The 25,625-nt window shown below is 38.3% G+C and overlaps 1 protein-coding gene across 1 annotated transcript; it reads right to left on the bottom strand.

Annotated features, from left to right (window-relative positions):
• Positions 1 to 2,319: 2,319 nt before the first annotated feature.
• On the bottom strand, positions 2,320 to 19,043 carry LOC115022557 (vasoactive intestinal polypeptide receptor-like). Its single transcript, XM_029453585.1, has 13 exons — positions 18,854 to 19,043; positions 17,101 to 17,194; positions 15,719 to 15,832; positions 10,883 to 10,992; positions 9,555 to 9,652; positions 8,384 to 8,513; positions 5,906 to 6,059; positions 4,898 to 4,958; positions 3,845 to 3,911; positions 3,670 to 3,761; positions 3,325 to 3,454; positions 2,676 to 2,717; positions 2,320 to 2,511 (listed from the first exon to the last, which is right to left on the bottom strand). The coding sequence occupies exons 1-13, from the start codon at positions 18,911 to 18,913 to the stop codon at positions 2,320 to 2,322; spliced, it is 1,344 nt and encodes a 447-aa protein (XP_029309445.1). The 5' UTR covers positions 18,914 to 19,043.
• Between the last annotated feature and the right edge of the window lie 6,582 nt (positions 19,044 to 25,625).

Below are 25,625 nucleotides of genomic sequence, written 5' to 3'. Positions count from 1 at the left end.
AATGTTTGAAAACATCATTTAACAGGGAGAGAGAGAGAGAGAATAACAACTATCATGGATGGTGCCATTGAACTTGATGAATTACATCAAACCAGACTAAGAATCTACTGCCAAGCTAGCTATCTGTGAGGCAGTGCTTGGAGTTTAAAGGAATACTTCACCCACAGAATGACCATTTTATATCAATAACTCACGCTGTGTGCCCTTGAATTCTTGAAGAAAACTTTTTTTTTCTCGCATGCCTTCACAGTGAATGAAGAATCAAAACACGGAGAAAAGTCTTGATGAATTGAAGTACATGGGGGCCATGTTTAACAACAGCAAAACTGTTTACAAGCTCTAACAGAACTCGAGCAGTATAATCCAAGTCTCATTTATCCAGTCGCATGCTCATTACTGTTCACTAAAACACTTCTGCATAAACATGCCTGCGAAGGGTGTTCCTTGTCCATGCTAAAACTGTTTATGCAAAAATGATTTAAATTGTAAAGTTTTAGTGAAAATGCATGTGAGTCAGCATTCATAGAGACTTGGATTATACAGCACGAGATGTAAACAGATGTTTTGATATAGATATAGCTGTTGTTAAACACGGGCTCCATTTATTTTAATTTATCAAGACTTTTCTCCTTTTTTTACTGAATTTTTGTTCCCTGTGGAGGCATGATAATTCAAGTTAACACAGGGGTAAATAATTGATATAGAAATGGTCATTTTGAGGGTTAAGTACTCCTTTAACATCAGCATGCTAACATGCTGATGTTTTGAGGGTATATATTGACCATTTCGCCATTTTAGTTTAGCATGTTAGCATCTGTTATTAGTGGTATGCTCAAAGTATAGCAGAGACTGATGAGAATGTCATTAATTTTGCAGTTTTCATGTCAACAATCAAAGTATTGATTGAGTTAATGCAGGACCATAGTTATTACAATTCATCCGGGTCGGGAACATACATGTCCAAACTAAGTTTCATGGCAAATCATCCAACATTTCACAAAAAAACACAAATGTCAACTTTATGGTGGCACTAGAGGGAAAGTCAGGGCATCACCAAAGTCAATAGGATCCATCAACTAGGAATAATGTCTGTTAAAATAATGTTGTCCAAATCCATGTTGGAGATGATTTCAGTAGATAAGTGGTAACTCTGACCTTCTGGTCGTGCTAGATTAAAAAGTCATCAAAGTCATTAAGATCCATCATCCAGGGACAACGAATGTCTGTAAATGTCATGGCGATCCATCCTTATAGGTCTAGATATTTCTGTGTGGACCAAAGTGGTAGGCTGACCGACCAACAGCCATGCTGCTAGCGTGGCTAAAAAAACAGTAGGGTGCAATAACAATAAAAACATTTACTTCATCTCTAAATATAGAATAGAATATATTAGAATAGAAAGCTAACAAACAATGCAATGAAATGAATTGTCCATGCAATCCAGTTAATGGAAGTTAATCAGTGTTGCCACATAGTTATTTACAATGTTGTGTATTGTGGACTAATAATGGAATACATCTGGTCCATTAGTTGCAGCAACAGTAAAAAATGAACGTCTGCTGAGCGACTGTGCACTCAGACAAATCTAAAAGCCTTTGTAATCTGAGATAAATTTCACAAGCGGGAGCTTCAGTGTCTCCTCTGGAATGTTATCCGGCAGTAATTCAGCAGAGTGTATGCCCTGTGTAAAACTGTCATTGACGGGATAGGAACGTCCAGTACATGTACGTTGGTTATGCTGTAGCTTCCTCCTCTGTGACTACTGTTCATAACAACCTGACATTGTCGTCAATGTTCTTACCATTGGTCCCCTGAGCAACATGGGCCATTAGGTTAAGTGCTTGGAGTCCTCTTGTGTAACACACCCTTTTAATAAACATCTTGCTTCTTATAGGACACAGCTCGTCTCTGGCCCTGTCCAACGATTGCTTAACATCAGATGGAAAACACTGGCCAAGACCTCCATTTCATTTCCCTTTAATTTACATAGTGGCCATGGAGATCTTTCTCCCTGCAGTATTCAGTATTGTGTTCATTATTAAAGACTTATTCTGAGAATTGATTTTCAACAACTTGTCAGTAGCCAGTTTTGGTTGCTTCATCATGTAAACTCAAAGCTTTACTTTGTATTAAGAAATAATCTGTTTGATTAAATATCAGCCCAGATGTAAATATCAGATACCTGCTAGTTTTAGTGGTCAACCTCCGGTATCAATGAAGTTCCTTCCTGATCAAAGCTACATTACAACAGTCTGTGAAAATGTTTTTTTAATATATATATAAATGAAGTCAGATGCCTTTCCACCCTTTTCAGAGGTTTCAGATGGCGGAGAAGTGCTCCTGACACTCAGACGCCCGGCGCGTTGTAGGGCTGCATTTGGTCAACATGGTGATCTGGGTGCTGAAGTTGTTGCCGTTGCTGCCTATGGAGGGCTGCTGGTACTTAGTGTCAGCACCCAGGAACCTCTGCAGCATCCATCTGCGCCACTTACGCTTAATCTCCGCCTGTACCTGCAGGAGAGACGAGCAGGTAGACAAACAGGATGAACAGGAGGCATTAAGAGGGTATGACAAACAGGAGCAGGAGTGAATTTATTTTTTTCTTTTAGTGATTTAGTGACATAAAAGGACAGTAAAGTTCTTAAACAGCTGTTATTTTGTTTGCATTTACTTACCTCTCCGTTCAAAAAGCAGTACAAAACTGCAACGACAAAACCCTGAAGAAGAGAACAGTATATCAAACTTATGGTCCAATAAGAGCTGTTGTTGAAAAGAAATGCCAGTGATAGTACAGCTGGGGAAACACTCAAAATGCTTGTGAATGAATAATGATGTTAGGATTACGACCAACTTCAGACAGGAGGTTCATCATTTAGACCTCTGGGAATTGTTCCCAGGAGATATCATTCTGAGCTAAAATGGTTATAAATGAAGAATACTTTCCATCGTTAGGTTTCCATCATTGCACTTGGCTCTCAGCATTCACATTCAATTTAATACTCAGTAAATCAGCGATCTCATTTTTCAAGATTACAAAATTAAACATGTCGGCTAAAAAAACAATTCACTTGCTTAATCAGACAAACTGTCTTCATGATGCTGTTTTCATGAAACTTTGCAGAAAAGATAACTTCTGTTTTCAATCTGGTGCCATGTTTTTGGCACAAATCTTTACCTCAAACACAAGATGGAAATCCTATAGAAGTCGGATTAGGTACATAAAATATCTTAATTTATCAGTAAATTGTGCTGCTTCTGTCTAACATTTGGAAAGTTGACAGACCACTATTAACTAACACCTTGCATGTTGTTATGTGACATTACCTGAAATGACCCCAGAATAAGATCGAACACCATCCTCACTTTTGGGTGGATGTGGTCAGGGATGAAGGCAAAAATGATGTAGTTTATGCCAAAGAGAGGTATCAACAACAGAGTGGATTTAGCCAGTCTCCTAAAACAGTAGAAAAATGAAAAAGTGAAGAGAAGGCTTGTGTTCAACCTTGTGAAAACCCACAAAAGCTAAACTCTAGGCTGGGCTTGTCACTATGAAAGAGCTATGATTGCTCACCATCTACAACATACTGTAACGGCAGAAAACTAATTTATTCAATGTCACCTGATAAGAAATGATTGTGATAGAGATTATGTACTGCATTGAAGACCTACGAGTACTGATTGGATTCCTTTCTTCCGATGTTGGGGCAATTCATCTTCTGTCGCAAAATTCGAATTATACAGATGAAGAGGAAAAAGTTCACCTGCCGGAAGGGAATTTTTATTTTTTATTAATGTGTTTACATTATCAATAACTGCATATGAAATGTTACTCATCGTGACTCACAAGTATGGTGACTAAAATAGGTGTTTTGATGATCCACCATGGACTGTCGTTGATTATCTCCCAGCATCTGTCAGAAGAGATAAGAGAGTAAATACAAACAAAGTAAAAGAATAAATTACAAAACAGAACAAACCCTTGAGCTGTACTACAAAGACAGAGAGCAGCAGACTCAGTGAAGATGAGAATTTGTTTTTGAAGTTTTGAGGCTAGTTAGCCAAACTATTTAAAAGGTGCAGGGAAAACACAATATCTACAAACAAAACGTGTTCCTTCAACCTCTAGTCCATTTCAAATAATGAACTACTAAAATAAATGAATCTGCAGTTTAAAATATTCTGATTTATATAAGTGATTTAAAGTAGCGTAACCAAATTGAATCAAATGATTTCAGTAGAGCCAGAGGCTGTGGTGCTAACTTACTCTGCTAAGCTAGGCTAGTTACATTTGAGCAGGGCTAGCAACTTATCTTATCCATCATGATTGGGTTTCGCTACTGCCTCATTTATGTTGGATAACATACTGAATTTCTACCATGTCAGGTAACCAAAACACATTTTTAATCTTTTCAAAAAGTGGGTTAATTTAGCTAAGGCTAGCTGTGCCTCACTAGCTAGCTTAACACATAACTTAGCTCTCTTGTTGTAGCTGTCTGGCAGGTTAGAGCGACGAGACGAAGCCAGAGCAACGTATCTTTTAGGAAATTACACATAACTTACGCATACTGTAATAATTGTTGTATGGTAAAGCACATTTCAAAAAGCCTGGTTTGAACTAGTTTTTACTAGGTTTTAACAAACACGCTAGGCTATGTAGTTGCTGTGTTGGCTTTGTGAAGTAGTGTAGCCATAAAGAACACTCAGCTCTTAGTCTTTGCGTGTTGTTGGAGATTAATAGTTCACCACAGACCTCCACTGATACCAGCTATTATTATAATATTTTGAGTGTATAAATATGTTTAAATCACTTGTACTGATAACTTATCAGTAACTTTACTTAGCAGTGATAATTAAAGTTATTTAACAAGATAATAGCAAAGGTGAATGATTAACTCACCCGGGATCATTTAAATAAGCCTTTGTAATCACCCATGCTGAGATAAAGATGGTTGGAGCCACTTCAAACAAGAAACAAATAAAATTTGTTATTTCAACATTAAAATGATCTCCACATCTCAGATAGGCTTAAAAACAATTAATTATGTCCACTGTGTTCAAACACCACACTGACTCAACACCACCAAATATGACTGTGAGCCTTGATCACATACACACTGTTAATCTTTTGGATGATTTTATGGCTGAAGTAAAATTGCATTTTGGGTATGCTTATCATTTCTAACCGGACTCATATGTGCTCTGTGCCAATATTGCCTCATTCCGGGTATCTGCAGGAAAGTCACAGGCTTGTTTCAATTTTCCTGCTGGCAGACACAACATTTCAGGCCTATTTATAATTACTTTATTGCTGTGATGGGAGAAAAACATCAGAAATTTGGGGAATGGTTGTTCAAATTACATTTCAAAGGAAAGTAACATTGGAATTTATTACAAAAGGTCAAAGTAAATATTTGAAAGATAAAAATGTAGGGCCAAAATATTTCAAAGATGAAAGCTCTCATCAAACGAGCATCCTTGTTGCCAAAGCTATCCATTAAAAATACCAAAAGTCTCAATTTGTTTGATGTCTCAGTTCTGGGAGGAATTCATTTTATTCACACATTGCGTCTGCCATAGATGCTCGGATTAGTTAAATGAACTGTTTTCATATCAAGAGCATCAAAAGCATAGCAGGACGCTTAACAGCGGAGCGGAGTGGTAGCTTCTCTCATCTAAAACTGGCAGTAAGACTGATTCATATGCAGATCCAAAATGCCCAGCAGGTATAAAACCTCACTTATAATTTCATTTACTTATTATCATGTATGTTGTGGCTGACAAACAGACATTAGGCATTTGACCATTTCTGGCAGCCACTTCAGACAGATGGATCAAATCTCCTTGCAAATGAGCTTGTGTGAGTTATCTGTATTCATCAACATACGGTATAGAGGCTGGCACGTACCCCAACCAATCAGTATGTACATCCAGAAGTACTTTCTCTCAGAGAAGAAGGAAACGGCTAACAGAGTGTGGAGATACAGGCCCTCCACCAGCAGCCAGAAGTAACTTGCCATGACCCCGTACTGGAAGAACACCATCACTGCCTTGCAGCCCACCTACAGGAGAACCAGGACGTTAGTATTGCATTACCAGTGAATGTCGATAAATGCAATTACATTAAAATTCAAATGATGAAGACAAATATAGTTGCCAGTGGATGAGCCTACACAGAGAATGTTTTTGGTAAGTTTCACTAAAATTAGCATTGATGACTCTCTTAGAAGAAAACAATTATGTTAGACTTGGCAAGGCCCTCATTAAAAGCTGCAGTGAGCATATAGTCATATCCCAATTAATATGAGAATAATGTAATTAGACACAAATCTACAGGGGATACCTTATGGTTGTGCTGATTATAGTAATTATGACTACAAGGCAAAGTGTATTTGAGATGCATGTTATTTTTTATATCTACCCCTGACAGTACCATGGGAAGACACATTTAAACCAAGACTATGTAAGACAATCATGTGGTAAGGGTAAACTATGAAATGTAGAATAACAGTAACACATTTAAGTCAGTAAATTGACTCTTAAAGCAATAACAGCTTTATTTCGCATAATGTTTTCTATCATTATCTACAACACTGGTCATACCATACAGGCTGTAGCGATAAAACCTCTGAGTGCATTGCTTACTGCTGATGAACTCGACCTTTTCATTTGTAAGAGGACAATTGTTACTTCTTTCAAAAGTTACATATAGTCTCATTTCAAAGGGGCATACCAATGAATCTTGTATTATCTACATAAGCTGGGACTCAAGATAAATAGATAAAAAAGAGAAGAAAACAAGAATGGTTAATGGTTAATTGAAGAAGCAGGATGAGATATCCTGACTTTTAGTCAATAATATACGTCAAGCCCCCAAAATATTGGATCTTACACTTCCTATAATGCAGATTGATAGCATCTTTCATTTGACCATTGTGGGTGCCCATGCCTTTCAAACTCCACAGCCCCAGTTTGTAACATGTTTCCCTACAGAAGAGTGAACTAGAGCTAAGATAACCCTGATGACATCCCCTGGGTTATTTTCGCTGACTATAAAAATCTCCCTCCAAAGCCTTAGAGACATGAGAAAGCCAACGTTTTCTTCTGGTTTATATTGTTGGATAAATAAGTATTTACTAAAGCACTTGCTAGTAGAAACTGAAACCTTTGTGATCTTGACAAAGAAGGCAATGACCAATTTGTTTAAATAAAATACAATTTCCATGGAAATTTACCAGCGTGGCTGCACTCTCATTGTAACTTAGTTTCTTTCATATCCATGATATCCACCAACACTTTCTTCATGTCATTTTTCCAAGTCTTTAATTGTAATCTCTGCTATATAAAAATGTCCTCATTGTTCAGCACTCTCTGTCCTGATGTGTCTAGTACTTATAAGAATTTGTGTTTATTAAAGGCAGCTAAAAACTGAAAAATCAAATAACAACAAATGACTATCCATGTATACAAAAAGAATGAATAGACCACAGAACATAAGGTTTTTGGCTGGATTTGTAGGAATGAGTAAACTGATCTTGATGTGTAAAATTGGTGTTCCCTTTTATTATGTTGCTTTCTACAAAAGTAGTTTTTTGATGCAGAGTTTAGAAGCATTCGAGAGGGCGAGCAGCTGTGTTTGGACCATGTCAGTCTGTGCACCCTGAAGAGGAAATATCTAAACTCAGCCATTAACAATCAGCACTTGGAGATAATAAAGCAGGTGATTTACAGTCTGCTGATCTAATCCTCTCTGGTAATAAAGCAGTGGATTCAGCTAGACAAAGACCTGAGAAAACACCACTGACGTTGGTGACTTGATCAATCAAATATAAATTGACTATGAAACTGTAATCCAGTATGTTATCTAACTCCTTATCTTAATTCAACACGCGTTTTGATATTGTTGCTACATGGTCATGTCATCCAGACGAAGTGATTAAAACAAGATATCAAAACTTTAAATGTGATTTATTGATAAAGCTCTCTGTAGTTCAGGCTGAACTTCAGCAAACAGGAACTCTCACAACATCCTGCTTGACACATGAATGAGGAACTGTCTCAGGAGTGGAAGGGACTTGACAAACACGGCTACACCCACAAGTACTTGAGCGCTTAGACGTTAAGTAAACTCCGAAACAAAGCATAAAAGTCTGTAATGTCTGAGTGATATATTAATAGACGAGGTTTACCACCGGTACGGACAGAAACTAACAGCCGGCTGCTTGTACATCAGACGGAATAGTTAACTTGATCTATGATGCACGACCGTTCATAATACCGGGAAGAAAATCAATAAAATATACAGCTTTGCTAATAAAATTTTAATTTTGGTGAGGCATAAGGGTGTGTAGAAGCACAGAGAGTAGAGTAAATACAGCCTACTCACAGATGACTGGCAATTGTCTGTCTCCCCGACGCCATACAGAACCACATCCTTGATGAAAACAGCCACAGCTTTCAGTATGAAAGACACAAACAGGTGCATGTGGATGTAGTTTCTTGTGCAGTGCAGCTTCCTGCAAAACACAACAAATCAACAGTTTAATGCTTTAAATAAAAGGAAAATGAACTGTTAACATTACCTATCCCAAAAGTCAACTGATGAAGTGTGTGTTTATTGCACCAAATGAACTTATAATGTGCTCCTACTGTGCTGTTATTCAAATGTCAAGCTACATATAATTGTCAAGAAAAGCTATCTCTATGTTTCATACTTGGATGTAGGATGTAGTTTTCCAGTGAAGCATATATTTATCAGGAAGAAACAAATGTGAAACACCCTTGACATTCAGAGGTAAACAAGAACAAATCAAGGTTTTCTGCAGAGAAAATGTCACTAATGTAAATTCTCTCTCCTGGGTGTTCTCAAACAAATGCTTTCCCAGTGAGCTAGTGATTAGGGGTGAATTGTGTAAACCCATCAGGCGAGTCATCCCAACAGGATGGGTGCGATGACTTGAAGCATCAACCAGCTGCCTGAACACGGCGTCTGCAGCTGAACATAAACAGCAAACGCTGTTTGCATCCCGTGTCACTGCTCGAGAGTCCAAACCATTTGCTTAATTTTATAACCTCGAGGAGTAAACACATCCCATGTTGTTTAGCCCGTAATACACAAACACTCCAAATGCAAACACACCCAACCAACAGACTGTGTTGTGTATTATAAGCCACACACACCAGCCACTTTTCTAACAATGATCAGTCCTTTATCATGTGCACACACACCTTTTCTCTGCAACCCCAGGACTGAAGGTCAAAAGAGAACATGAACAACAGCAGTCCGTCTAAGTGGTTTGACTTTATGGCTGCGTGCAGTTGACCGATTTGTTTGAGAAATGTTGCAACAGCAGATAATGTCAAATTTAAACGTCTTGTCCCACAAAATTGAGCAGAGTCACATTACTGTGTGAAAAACACTGTAAAACCTCTTTAAAAGGCATAAAGTAGAGTGTGAAATGAGAGATTAGCAGGGTTTTATTGCTCTAAATGATGGAAAAAGGTGTTTGATTGTCTTTACGCAGGGTAATTAAGTAACGTTTTATAGATTTCCTTACCGAAAGAGACACAGTATGATGATGGCGATCGTCAGAGAAATGAGGGACACGCTGTGACCAATGGTGTAACCCACTTTGATAGCGTCGAAGAATTCTCCCTGCAAATACACATTCAGTTATGCTCAATGAAAACAGTTCATCTGGACTGAGTTTGACATTTAACATGAAGCCACAGCACTAGCACATGGGGCTGGAAGACTTTTGAACTCTAAAATCAGAATCAGAAATCCTTTAGCTGTCCCACAACGGGGAAATTGACATTTTTACAGCAAAGAACATAATAAGCAAAAGAGAAAAAGAACATATGAGGTAAAGTGCAGAGTGCACGATAATTACATATAAATAATATAAGTACAAGCGGTTAGTTCTAGTTGCTCTAGTTCAGGGGTGGGGAACCTTTTTCCTATCGAGGGCCTTTTTTTTTTACAACATCCTTCGAGGGCCATACTAATTATTGAACTCATAACCTCTGCAAAAAGAATTTGTGCAAAAAAGCAACTTTTTTATCCATGTATCTTTCTGTTTTATCAGAAATCAACAATCCTTTATTAGTCCCACAACGGGGAAATGTATCTCGTCACAGCAAAAGAACATATGAAGTAAAAAGGCAGTAAACTAAGAAATAAAGTGAATGTTGCACATGGCAGTGATAATTGCACAAATTATAAAAAGTGAGTATTGTAAATGGCAGTGATAATTGCACAGCAGTGGTGGAACAGTCTGTTCTTGGTGTGGTTGTCTACCTCTCTATCTGTCCATGTTTGTATGATACGCTCTGGAGAGCTGCTTGTTGGCCAAACTCCGCCGAAGAGCGTTAACTTTATCCAAACGCACTCGTCCTTTCAGCTCGTGCAGTTTGTCATGTTTCGTGCAGTAATGACGCTCAAGATTACTTTTCATCACAGCAAGTATGTCCACACAAACTAGACACACTGGCCTTTTACTTCCACAGAGAAATAATCGTTCGTCCATTTCTCCTGGAAAGTGACATTCCGCATCCAGCTTTCTCTGTTTTACACTCGCCATGCTGCGTTCACTGATGTCAATGACCGTCTCGTTTAATATTGAAGTTTTTTGACATGACGTGACCACGTGATGACACGTTCCGCTCGTGTTGTGTTCAGGGACCTTGACCTTGGCCAAGAAAAACAGTTAGCCTGCCGTTTAAAATATTGCCGTCTAGTGTTTTTTTGCTAGTGAAGTTTTTTTGCTAGTGAATTATTTTTGTGTGCGTTTTACGAATTACCTCAAGGGCCGGATCAAATGGTCTCGCGGGCCGTATACGGCCCGGAGGCCAGAGGTTCGCCTCCCCTGGTCTAGTTGCTTACCGATATATTATCATCTATGGTGTTGTTGGGATTGTATCCACAGTCCTCTATGTATGAGTCCATGCTGATTGGGATCCAGCCATCCTCAGTGCAGGTCTTTGACAGATTACCTAATGAGCAGAGGGACAGAGGGAATATTTAATATTACTCTCGCAAGAATACAACTCATTGCTCTGACATATTCACTTTCATTTAGAATTTATTATTTATGTAATCATAATTATAATGTTGTGTGTATGTGTGTGTTGGGGGAGAGGAAAGAGGGCTATATGAGCCACAAGGCAACACTTCTCCTATATTTACTCACACTGAAGTATGTCACACTGGAACACAGTACAGTAGTTGTGCAGCTCAGAAAAACAGAGCTCAGTAGAGTAAAGTAGAGCAGAGTAGAGTAAAGCTCAGTGGAGTATAGCTCAGTAGAGAAGAGCTAACTAGAGAAGAGCTCAGTAGAGTGGAGTAGAGTAAAGTAGAGCTCAGTAGAGTTGAGCAGAGTAGAGCTCAGTAGAGAAGAGCTCAGTAGAGTAAAGCTCAGTAGAGTGGAGTAGAGTTGAGCTCAGAAGAGTAGAGCAGAGTAGCTAGAGTACAGTGGAGTACAGCTCATTAGAGTAGAGTAGAGTTGAGTAGAGTGGAGCTCAGTAGAAAAGAGCTCAGAAGAGTAGAGCAGAGTAGATAGAGCACAGTGGAGTAGAGTTGGGTAGAGTATATTTCTGAAGTACAGCTCTGAGGCTAGAGGATGCGAGAGTCTGTGCGGTAAGTTGGAATTTAGTAGAGTAGAGAAGAATAACTGAGAGCAGTACAGATTGAATGAATGGATACAGAAACAAATAAAAAGGGATTCATTAAGTGGATGGATTTGTATATTCACGTCTTGTCTTACTCCCTCCCTCCCAATTGAAAGACACCTTGGGGTGACCTGGTAGTTAAGATCAAGGGTCTTTTGTTAGATCCAGTCCCATGTCTGTCCTATATATCTGTCAATAGAGGCTAAAATTCCTTAACAATAATATTCTAACAAATTGTTATGTATATGAAAAAATAATTTTACCATTGGAAACTAACTTCCTTAAAAGTGCTTTGAAAATATAGAGCTTTATATTGGGAGTTTTATTAAGACATAAGTTTTCCAAAATAACAGTAAGAAAATGCAACAATGTGGATATGCGACACTAACCAATAATTCGATTGAAAACCCTTCTTAAAATGTACATGAGGCATGTCTAATCCTGTAACCGGCAGTAAGAAGCACAGATTGACATCTCAGTCTCTTATTGTGTAATATGTGTTTGTAGCATTTCCTCGACTCCTTTCCTACCAATAAAGAAAGTGCGTGTGATGGTGAGAAATGAATCCTTGCACTGAATGCTGCTGTAGAAATCTAAATGTAGATCATTCCTCACATTTCCCAACTGTACCCCTCCACAGCCACGATCAAATCAAGGCCAAGTTGGGAAACAATCCAAAGTCTTAGAATGTATTTGGCATTAAAATATGGTCAGCTCACAAATACCTGAGTGGCGTATTGCAGAGAAGACGGAGGCTTAGATTCTTCAAACAACATGACAAGACACAAAGGAGATGATAAGCCCCTGCTGTTTCAGCCCATGCCACCACTGGATTTGGCTTGTTTGAGGGATTGCTAGAAGAATGCTTTCATCATCCCCCCAAAACATGACTGCAAGGATTTTCAGTGTCCAGCACGACAACGAGTAGCGCTCAAACGAATTAATATCCCCTTCATTGTTTTAATTTCGAGGCTTTTTTTTATATCTTGGCTTTTCTGTTAATGTTGTATAGTTAAATACTTTATCCTTCCTAATTATATCCTGGCGTAAGATTCATATTAGCAACGTTCAGCAACGCTTAGCTTCAGTTCAGCTGAATATTATGTCATGTAGATGAAACAATTGACAGCCAGGCACTCCGTCACTCTGAGCTCGCAGAGAGGGTGAGTCGCCCCTGTTATTGAAAGAGATGAATGACAGTGTGTTTGTGTTAGACCTTCTAGGTAAAGAGTTCATGAGAATGGCAAACTCAATCTCAGCTAAATTTATGACTTGACCCTGAATTTCTGTGGCGCCATGTTTCGTAATGCTTGTTTTTTTTGTCTGAGGCTAAAATATCTGGGGGTGTGTCAATAACTTGAAACTTACGCAATTGAGTGTCAGTGAATACATTTGATAATAAGCTAAATGTACTTGTTTTTTTTGACACTGTACGACATTTATAAAAAAGACACCATCTTTCAAAGTATAAATCATGTTTCTCTAACCTTTCAGGGTTCTGAAACCTTTTCAAAACAAAATGACTAAACTGTGAAATGCACAGCGGCCAACTACACAAACAAAGTTGTTTTTCTTAGTTCCTGCTATGTTCTCATCCAGTAATTTACAATGCACAGAATCCCAGACCGTTCATCATCATCCCTTAATTAAGTCCTCCTTACAGGACCTGAGAGCGGAGCAGCTATAACCAGCAGAGACCTGCGCTGATTTACTGCATAATTGATATCATGCACATCAGTGCAGCACAGGCCACTTATAATTCCAGGTCTCTTTTTGAAAGCCCCTTTGCTTCATCCTGGTCCCTGCACAGGGGGCATGTAGATTATGTGAACCTTTGGCATGTCACTGAAATATACCTCTTCTGCCTTCAACCCCACAAACCTGGTAATTCACCTCTTCTCCCTCCAGTGCTCTCCTCTCTCAGGTCACACCATCTCTCATCTGGGTCACATCAACTTCCCAGAAAAAAACCCTCTCCTCCGCACCGAGCCTTCACATGCTGATGATAAATCCTCGGTTTGAGTCCCTCACATGACGTGAATGTATCACAGGGAAAATACTGGCTAGATTACAGGGGCGGAACGCCCTCAGCATGTGTGCAGATGCACTCAGGTGTGTAAAAGCACTGCAATCACTTACAGTCTGTAACTTTATACTTGTTGAAAGCACAGCACAGGTCTCTATGGCTGGAATTTATGAATTTGTTCGTCCTCAGGTGTCATACACACGACCAAAGACAGGTACAGACAGAACATTAAGAGTTTTCAGCAGACCAAGTTAAATATAATGTAGAAGAGGTTGGTTTGCTTCTTAATTGATTTTTTAGGCACTTGAAGGAAATGCAACTCGCAACATTTAAGGCGATGCACTGAGCTCTACAATTTTGAGAGTTTGGGCTATTTTACTTCCATAACATGTCCTCTAGTGTCTGACTCGTGGTAAAACATCCATAATGCAATTAATTTAAGATTAAGAATTATATTTATTAAGAGATTGCCTCATTTGCATATTCCCCCTAAGTCTCCCCCTAACATAATGTATGTTTTATAGTTGTATAAGTGAACATGTTGTGTGAACAAACAATTGTATATTTATGCATGCAGCTAACACAAAGCAACGTTAGTATACATTTTTCTGGCCACCTGGTCAATGTGAGTCCAAACTTTGTTTTCCTTTTAGCTCTGTTTTGGTCCCCATCAACTATTTACAACACATACTGTATCTGGCTATTAGCTGCTAAACATTAAACTGTGCTAAAATGCTACTGTGATACAGTAACTATACAGTAACTAGTCACTAACTTTGCCTTTTTGCCGTTCGGTACTAGGCACGTAGCATAGGCCTACACTTGGTTTATCAGAGCTGCCAGCCGTGTCTTGAAACAAAGGGAAAGTTTGTGGGTGAGAAAACCGAAACAATATGCTAAAAAGGCTAAAATGGCTAAAAAAGCTCCATAGAGCTGAATAACTAAGTACAGCTTTTCAAAGAGCAGTAGGAGTGTTTTTACAAGCTAATTTCAAGCTGCTTCAACTCCAATAAAAGAGGATTTATCAAGACAGCAAGTTGAAATTGAGGTCTCTCTGCCAGCTGAATACAAATAAACAACTCCATCAACTCTTACAGTAATTACACTGAGGAGACTTGGTGTGGTAATTAATGACAAATGGAGATATACGGGAATCTCTGTACAAACGCACAGCAATTCAGCAAATAAATCCTCAAGAGAGTGGTTTCCCTTATACATAATTACTACTACTAGTATATCCCTGTGAGGCTTCTTATATACTAAAGGATAACAGATAAACAAAATGTGTCTTTGATGCGTTTGATGGTGCCGGGAAGGGAAGTTGTTTGTCTCTTTTGACTCAGCTGTGTCATGTGTTTTCAGTTTTAAGTGTTATTTGTGATGTATGAGATGGGGTGTCAGGACAGATAACAAGTTATGTGTACTGATACCTAGCCCATATCATTTTTCACAGTTAAGGTGAGGTAATCCTAATTTGTCAATTTCAAAGAAGATTATGTTTCAAGACTTGTACTTGACGTGTTTAGGGAGATATCATATCATTCCACTAATTTCCTGCGGCTGGAAACGACCTAATGGGAGTGTGAGACCAAAACAGCAAAGTTGTGGGCCGTAATGAGCTTAAAGACGCTATAACGTTCCACAGAACTGAGAGGGAACTGCACTAAACCCACTCTGTGGGTTTGTCACTATGACCGACCCCTTTTCACGTTACACATAATCATTTGATCCTTTGTCAGTATAAAAATATTGATTACAGCTGCTTTAACCAATCTGGCTGAAAGAATATTGGATACATTTAAGAAGCTATTGAACAGTTTTCTCATTAGTTTATTTTATTATTAACACATTTATCATTCTTTTATTTGCATTTTATTCTTTCAGTTTTTCATTTCAATTACTAGGTAACCTGGCTCGCTGTCCATCTACTTTAATTCGTTTTTCTATATTGCATATGTGTAATTATGTATGTCTATATAGTCACTTGCTTGCCTTCCCTCCCCATTTCATTCCTCTCATTCTTACGTGTGGAGAAGTCCCTGGAGAAGTAGAACAGATATTTGGGGCAAGGGATGGTGACCACCTCTCCAACACTGGCACTGGGCCAGCAGGTGATCTTGTCCCACATCCCCCTGCAACCTGAGAGAGAGAGAGAGAGAGAGAGAGAGAGAGAGAGAGAGAGAGAGAGAGAGAGAGAGAGAGAGAGAGAGAGAGAGAGAGAGAGAGAGAGAGAGAGCGATGCATGTAATTGTCAAACATGGAAAGACCACAAGATAACAACTTGACTGTGTTTTGAGCAATATAAGCTGTTGGCAGATGACTGCAGTGACATACAGCAGCCTGCTTCAGCTGAAGGTGGAGCACTGGAGTTCCCATGGCAGCCAAAATGTGTTGGCTCAAGTCAGCTGTGTTTACAGCCCCGGGTCCATAACAGCGGATGACCTGAGTTAACACGCCACCACCATGACTAATAAAACAGTTCCATGTCCTTCGTTACACACTGTTATTTAAATTCAATGTTTTTTGTCTCAGGAGGCAGATTTAGGTCACGGCACCTTTACAGCCACATCTGCTCACCATCACCCTGAGGATTTGGCAGCATTTACATTTGATGGAATTTATAAGGAGCAAAATGATATCTAAATTAAAAAAGATCATGAGTGTTTAATGACTTTTTCACTGTGTGAAAATAAACAAAGTCTCTTGATACAAGCTGTTAGGATCAATGAGGTGTCGGTTACACACGGAGGTAATAGAGGCTCAATGAAGCACGATCGTCTCCCTGCAGAACATAATTATGTGCTGCGTGCTGTGAGGATCCAACACCACACTTAGCAGCGTGTAATTCCAGCTTCATCAAGAATAAATTGAAACAACAAATCAGCTAAGCAAATGTCATTACTGTGCACTCAATGTTGCATCTTTCCTTAAAGGAATACTTCACCCACAAAAAGATCATTTGTATCTGCATTACTCGTCGTGTGTTACATTCAATTCTTGAAGAATTCACGGTGAACGGAGAATCCAAAAATGGAGAAAAGTCTTAATGAATGGAAGTAAATGGGGGCTGCGTTTAACAACAACAAAACTATATCCCTATTTCACAAAGTGTTTTCTTTGCAAAAAACTAACATTAACATTACACATAATAACATTTAATAATAACATTTAATAACAGTGTAGGGTTAAATGTGATCAATTGGAAAGTATACTTTAGAACTGAAGCTGGGCACATAAGACAAGAGGCTGGCATTAGGTGTAAAACAATGTTCCGCCATGCAAGGTGTAATGAAAAGCCAAGGAGAGGTTTGAACAGCTTTTGTCTTTAGAGCTGGTTGTGTCACTTCTAAGCAAATTAGGATAAAACAGAATAAGTTCAGGAAAGACAATAAAGTCGAACTACATACCTGTTGTTTTGTTCTCAATCTGGGCCTCACACATGTCCTTCTCTTTGTCTATCTCCCCCATCATGTCACACATCTGACTTTGCATTGAAATCACCTGCAAAGAGAACATTTGACACATGTTTTCTGTACATCTCTTTTATGCCACGGTGACATTTGAAAGTGTTAGTCGCAGATCATTTGTCTATTAGTGAAGCCTGCACGAGTAATGCTGCATGTTCTCCCTTAACATGTCAATGCAAACACATCTTATTGTCTCCCTGAGTCTTCCTGAGATGAGCAGCCCGGGGCGACCATCAATCTCCCCACCCAACGCAAATGGCAGACACAAAATCAATCTTTAGACTGTAATTCAACCATCGTATTCCTCAGATTTGCATGTACACATGTTTGGAAAACGGGGAGTCAGTCAGTTCAACATGAATCTGAATCCATGAGGGATCACCACCGAGAGAATATGCACACCTTCTGCAGGACCACAAGATGTATTGCTGCCACTTAGGAGGATGCGTCTCCTCTCTTTGGGCATTAATCAGAATGGTACTATATGGCTATTGTTAACCATATTACTCCATATTACCCCCCCCCCCCCCTCCACACACACACACACACACACACACACACACACACACACACACACACACACACACACACACACATACACAAGGTGACTCCCCGTTCTAACATATGATTCATCTCGCTCCTTAGGGTACCCTGCACGACTTCACCAACAGTAATCCTCTGGATTATGATATGAGAATATGTTATCAGTGATGGATCAGCGCTGCCTCAAGCAGTGCATGTTGAACTATCAGTAGAAAACTTCCTACACTCCATAATCATGATCATGATCATCATTTTTACCTTCCCCGCCAGCAATAACAAACCCATCTTTTCCTGTACTTCATTTCTGAGGCACTGTAACAGTCTGCGAGTGTGTTCAAATGCAGATGTAAAATCTATTCTAAGGGCTCTGACCTCCAACTGAGTTCAAGCATGAATCATACATTCTTCTCTGCAGGAGACAGTTGTGAGTAAGGACGCTGGAGAGTACCAAGGCAGACCTTGTGACTTCTCCTGGGGATACACCATCACTTAAAGTCACGAAAAAAAGATCATTGATGACATAAAAATACATGCGTCACTGTAAAACTATTGCAATCTGGCACGCTCTTTTGCTTTGGTTCAAAATGGATTTTAAAAAGCTGCAGGTTTTGCTTCAGGGGATTGACACACAACGCAAAGGCTGAACCTGGAGTCAGGTGATGATGGGAGAGGAAGTCATTCTTGATTTTAAAAACCCCAGCTGAAGTTGAAATAATAGGCTATTTATTCTTTAAAATCAATGATGATGAAAACCTTACTATACTAAAACCAAATATGTCCTTGGTACGAGGGCTGTCATCGACTAAAAACATTCGTAGTCGACTAACACTTTTTTCATGCTCATTCAGCATTCAAAGCATAACAAAATGGACTGAAACCAAAACGAGGGTGCAGCCCTACTTGGTACATCCATCAACATTACTAATTAAATGCTTCTCTCCTCAGCTTCCCTCCTCACGTGTTCACCGGTGAATGAATCAAGCAAAACTGGTTTACGAGCGCATCAACTTGACTGCAACGCTCTACATGACATATCTACGTAGTCAAACATTGTCAAAGTAGGTGAGCAACTGACGCATAGTAATAAGAACAGAAAAGTGAAGTCCTAGTCATAAGAAAAGGCAATGTGTTTAATATGAAGCCTACTTACGGGTTCCAGCAACATGCAGGATAAAAAGATGAACATGCTGTTTGAAACTGCCACCAACATATCCTTTACAGTATTTAATGTGTTTTAAAAAATGATAGATTGTAGATATTAAAGGAAATATACGGGTAAAAGACTTGAGAAAGTCGCAATAATCCTCCGCAGGTTGGTTTGCGTCTCCTTGCTGACTCTGTGAGTTCATGCGCTCCGACTGGAGTGAATTGCTCCACTCCTGAATCCTCCTCCTCCTCCTCCTCCTCCTCCTCCTCCTCCACCCACTCGAGCTTTACCTTCAACAACCAACAAGTAACCAATGAAAGATCATCTGTGAGTCAGTAGGGAGTAAACACAAAGGAAGAAACTACTGTGTGTGTAAATTCAAATGAAGACATGACAGACCCTTTGTTCAAACATCTAGAGTTAAGGTTATCATAAAAACTTTAAACCTACTATTTGTATAATCACATTATTCCTGTTCGCTGAGTTTTTTCTGTAAAAAAAGGGCATTGGTGTAAAGTAACTAAGTACATTTACTCTGTTCTTAAATGTACGGTACATAAATACATTTTTACAAATACTGTATGTTTGACTCCATTACATTTATCAGTGCTATAGGTGCTGGACAGATTAGGACTTTATTTACTTAAAAACATGATAATCTTATAAAACGCAATTCTTAAAACCAATGGATTCATTTTTTTGGCTTGTGATCACAAAATAATTGTGTTTAGTGGGCTGCTTGTTATGTTTCAGATGAGATGTTAGCAGTTCCACCAACACTTCCCTCTTAGTGTTTCAAATGGTTTTATTTTTTACTATTTTACTTAAACTGTTTGTGACCCAAACAGAAGAAAAGGTATCCAATACTTCACAGGAAAAGTCAAGATTAAAGTCCAAAATATTTATACAAATTTGTTTAGCACAATTTGTTATTTCTTCTTTCCTCTGCCGGGATAAAAAAAAAAGTAGTTAAAAACTAGACAAACTTAACTATTTATTTAACTATTTTTAACTTAACTATACTAAGTTTAATCATCTGTCTTAGAAATATCTGTTACCTGTTCGACCCGAATAAGGTCTGGATTCGGGAACATTACTACCGCATGTAACTGAAAAAGGGAGGCTGAGTAATATTAGGTACACCTCACAATATAATATAATTCAATAAAACAAACTAAATCCCCTATAATAATAATAATAATAATAATAATAATAATAATAATAATAATAAATTATATAATAAATTATTGCATGACGTTGAGGCAACGCAAACATGACTGCATCTACAGATTACGTCATCTTAACTTCACTGTCACCGACGCAGAAGAACCATTTAGACGTCTTTTTATTATTATTATTATTGGATCAGACCATATAGAAGACCATATACAGTCGACATTCACAGGAACTGTGTGGTTACATACAATAAAGATCTCTTTCTCTCAGTTGGCTGTCAGATATGGAGCCGCTCATAGCGGACACACTGCTCTCGGATAAGATATTGCTCAGAGATTGATATATGGCGCACATATGAATGTAAAGTAGAGGCAGCAAGCTGTGGAGAATAGATTTGCAAAGCTCGTAATTCATCACAAACAGTGTGGGAAGAGAACAAATATGTACGCTCCCGCCAGAAGTTCTGCAAAGTGAAATACATGCAGTGTTCTCTCTCTCTCTCTCTCTCTCTCTCTCTCTCTCTCTCTCTCTCTCTCTCTCTCTCTCTCTCTCTGTGTATATCTGGTCAGATGGTTACTCTGGCATCATCACTGCATAGTGTGAAGAGATTGTGTCATTTAATTCCAACCATGAGAAAGTTACTGAAAGCAATGCAGCGGCAGCATGTGCTTTACCTTATGTATTAATAGTGGGGTTTTACTCGCGTGACTCACTGAGGCTTATGAAAGCTTTGATGTATGTCAGAATAACCTTCATGTGGATTGAAAGTAAAGAGCTTTTGAATTATGTTGGATGAATCTTGTGGAATTTCTGGTCAAAAACTACTTTCCAGCCCTAATTTATTGTGTTAATGATTAATGATATTTGATGTAAGCACTACTTCTAATATGAAGCATTTTTAACTTTTTCAGAATGAGCTCATTCGTAAGCAATGCCAGACATTGAATTTAGTGCACCTGACTCCTGACACACAGTTCACTTTTACCCTTTGGACTTGATGATCCTAAATCTTCCAACTTTCCAACTGTATTTTATTTTTACATCTTAAATATCTGAATGGATCTGTTATTTTCCCTAATTGAACATTTTTAATGACTATTTGTATAATGTTATTGCCTCTTCTCTGTTTGTATATCTCCTTGTTGTTTTGTTAACCTTTGACTTGATGTCATTGTAAATGAGCCCCCCCCCCTCCCTCAATGATCTCTTGAGTATAAATAAAGGTTGAATGGAAATTTGACAAACAATATTTAACACTCTCTCTAACCAGTTGGCAGTGGTGTTTTAAAATTAAGAACACATTTCTCACAAATCCTCTGACATAAAGATGAACTTTGCTTACAATAAGGATAAACATTGTTTCACAATTTCTTTCTCTGCTCGAAACTGTGGAAGCTTTTTTTTGCACAACTATATCAACGTCATCTTCCCGTTTTGTGCCATAAAGCAATCGTACAACACCTGACAAATAAGATATGGAGCCAATCAGAGTATGCAAGGGTCTCATTTACAGAAATGAAAGCATCACATACATTCTCAACGCAGAAGCTGAAACATAACGCTGCCCCTCACAAGTTACCTGTGGGGTTCATTGATGTGCTGATATAAATGTCTGAATTGACCTACGAGCAAGAGTGTGTTTTTGTGTGTGAGTGTGTGTGCTTGTGTGTTTGCGTTAATGAGATAGTAAAACAATCAAGTCGAATACTATTTCATTTTTGCAATCACAAAAATGTCATCTCTTCAGGATCTAAAATAAACAGCTCTGTTTTGCTGTTAAAAATGTGTTTTTTGTTTTCTCATGGGCGATGAAAATGCACCATAAACCATTTCAATGTAAGATTTTCTCAAGCAACATCATTTATCATTTAAAATGGAAACATGAAAGTTACCAAAACTGCATACACCCCAAAGTGATGATATCTTTTAGTAGCAGTTTCCTGTAGAGTTACCAACCTGCACTCATCCAGGCTATGTTGAGCCATGCTAGTGGAACGGCTCTTGGGATGTATAAATATAGAAGTAGAATACGAGTAGAATGGACTTTGGACTGTTTTTACTGGTCATTAAGCTAGTAGCCTATAAAAGAAAATGGCAATTGCTGTTAGTTGTTATTGTTAGTTGGATGGATGGCTAGTTAGCTAGTCCTTCTCTGGAGCAGCGGGGTCAGAAGGAGGGACCGTTTAGACGCAGTGCTTCCACTGAACACCAGCACCCTGTTCGGCTCATTTTCTGTAACCACTGTAGCAACAACGCATGGTGGGATTAGCAAACTAGCTAACTAGCTGATAGCTAGCTAGTTAGCTTGCTTAGTTGAATGCAGCATAGGCCTATAGTGCAGCCGCACAGAGCAGCTAGCATGGCTGTGATCTTACTGAGGTCACATGTGCAGCAGAGTATTAAGTGTTGCAGCTGTGGGGCTTCTGTGATACAAGACTCTTCTTAAATAGCTTCAAAAATCAGAATCTGGAAACGTAATGAAGGTTGTACTTGATATATTTACGTATGGATACATATGATATAGCAGAACAAAGTAGTGATACGGATGTGGTTTAACAGTATTACACCAGGTTAAATTATAGTGGCACTCGACGTAATATAACGTGCTGCCAAACCATCATAATAGTAGCATATTATGGAATTAATGAAAGCATTCACATACACATTGCCATTAATAATTAATAGGTGTAAACACAATATATCTAAGCCAATGATGAAAAATGTATATTTTTAATAGTCGATGGATTATATAAAGGCTAACACCTACGCCCCACAGCACAAGGCTATTTATGTTACATGACTCTTTGTTTAACTATACTTATAATTTCAACAGTATATACATATTGTTTATGACTTTCCTGTCCTTTTTGTGGCATCTTGAGGTTAATATTTAAACACTTGTACACATCTCACTACTTGTGCTACTGGGCGCTAGACCTTCCATTTCCAAGGCCACACAGTTCCCTTATCTCAAAGGCTCATAAATGCAGACATTTGTGTCCATAACCATCCATTATTATTGGATTGCTACAGCTCCACCCATTCTCCACTGTCTTAAATTCATTTAAAACAATAACAAGAGTTTGGCATGAACATCCTGGCCGGCTTCTCTGAAGATGTGTGTCTTATGTCCACTCACTCGTCAGTGAGAGGAAGGGTGTGTTCATCTTTAAAACAAGTATAAAAGAATTTAAAGCTGTGAAAGTCAGAAAGGAGGATTCGAGAAATGTTTTGCTGATGAAATAAGAATAACAACTATTCATTAGACAAATGGATTATGACAGACTTTTCCTTTTGTGCTGATGTTTCGCTCTGATTCGCATCAATCCATCCGTGAAGCCTCTCCACAGAGATAGGAGACTCTCCGTGTTGCCAGTTTCATCAGAGAGGTTTGTTTCATGCAGGTTTGGAGACTTTGCACCAAGGTTGCACATGGTTGAATGAAAGGTGTTCCAAGAATAAGAAAACTGACGTCATTAATACCGAATGCCGTTTTGCTTTCAGTGAGTAGTCAAGGACATATATTGACGAAGAATGAAGCAACAGCTGAATCAGGAGCATTAAGTAACTCAGGGACAAGAAGGCAATGTTAGAGGTATGTCTTAACATCTCTCGTCGAGGCATCAGGTGTTGAAATAAACTGTAAAGTCGTGGTTTCAGAGATGCCCCTGAGGATTCACTGCTATTTGCGTACCAACAGATGTCCATTGAATTTCCAGTCTGCAGTGCAGATATATTTTAAATTTCTGCAACTCTTTTCACAGCCTAGAAAAAAAGAGAATGGAAACAAAAGGTGAACATAGCATTCAAATGTCAGGAAGAAATATGACCATGCAATGCAAAACAGGTGTGTATTCACAGACAAACACTATTTGCCAAGAGAACATAGTCTGCTGTTCAGCACACAGAGAAAAGCAGAGAAAAAGGAAGCTGACAAAGTCTGTGACGCTTTACTTTATGATCATCAGTTTAGTCAACTTTCACTAAAGATATAAACAGAGTATTAGCTGCTCCAGTGTTGTGTGCACTCAGGTGATGAGGCCCTCTGCAGGTGTCACACAGGGTAAATATGAGATGATTAACAGGAGGAAAGAAGAACAACATCACTCTGCATATTCAGGCTGCTAAAATTCATATAACACAACAATCTGAGAAGGAAAAATCCTCTTTGGTGGAACTGCTCAACGTGTTTCAGTCTCCAAACACGTAGCATTATCGCTTTCATGACTACATCATCAGCAAAGTCTAACTACTTATTATACTGTAATTCTATCAAAAATAATGCATTGTAATTCATAACATGATCGTATATGAATTTGTTACAAGACACCTGGACATCAGTAGAGTCAACACACGGACCTCAACTGTCGCATTGCATTAATCAAAACCTTATTTGGAAAATCAGTCTACTCCGTTAAAGAAGCAAAACTACGGTTTACCAACTGAATTGAATACGCAACACAATTGTAATTGTTTTTAAATAGAGGTATTGAATCATGTCTTAAATAGAAAGAACATTGTTCTCACACCTAATACCCCTGTAGACACACTTGCATCTTGTATTTGTAGATGTATTTTTGTGGACATTTTTGTGAATTTGTACTTTCTATTTTAACTTTCTTTTAAGCCTCCTGTGGACAAGTGCTGTAAATTAGCACTTTGCTTCAAACACTGTCAAATAAATGTAGTGGAGTAGAAGTAAGAAGTAGCATAACATAGAAATACTCGAGTAAAGTACAAGTACCTCACAATTGTTACTTTAGTAAATGTACTTTGTCGCCTTCCGCTGATGTGTTTTTGACCCCTTAATACAAAGCAAGCAAGCTGTGAATAGTTGGATTGAAGTAATGTTCTTGTTTGATTAAAACATTAAAGGCCTGAAGAGGTAAAACTATACAGTATTACATAAGAAAATACCTTTAAAAGGATTAGATCTTGTTTTTTAATCTTATTTCCTATTAAAGTAATCATCTCCTAACAACCAGGAGGTATTTTCCTACTTATTGCATTTATCCACTTACTACACTTAAATACGATTTTTAGTTTTTTCTATGCTACTTCATCCTTCTACTCCAACTACATTTCACAGACAATTATTACACATTTTACTCCATTGCATTTGTTTAACAGGGACTAGCTACTTTTCAGAGTAAGATTTTGCATACAAAACTGTGATTAGTTTGTAAAATATGTAGTAAAGTAGTAAAAATATAATATATAATAATAATATAATATAAATATAATACCACAACATTAAAGTAACACTGACATGTGAATGCATCAGAAATAAATAAAACAGTAAAGGGGGTCATTCGGCATAAAGAGTACTTTTTGTAAAATTCTGAATGATGGGCTTTACTTGTACTGTAATATTCTCATAGTGTAGTATTGAAAATATGTTCCACCACTTTAAGTGAGTGTGGGCTTAATGACGAATAGAAAATTCAGGTATCCTGCTGAAACCCAAAGGATGACATGTTAATTTAACACATTGCTAGGATTATACTTAATATTTAACAGAACAGTGTACATTTAAATGAGCCAGAAAGCAATGCATGTTTCAACAGGACAGTGCTGCCACCTGGCGGTCAGACATCTC

The sequence above is a fragment of the Cottoperca gobio genome, chromosome 17 (genome assembly GCF_900634415.1).
Source record: "Cottoperca gobio chromosome 17, fCotGob3.1, whole genome shotgun sequence".
Taxonomy (NCBI): Eukaryota; Metazoa; Chordata; class Actinopteri; order Perciformes; family Bovichtidae; genus Cottoperca; species Cottoperca gobio.
The sequence above is the reverse complement of the archived record's forward strand: the minus strand, read 5'-3'. Positions and strand labels throughout refer to the sequence as shown.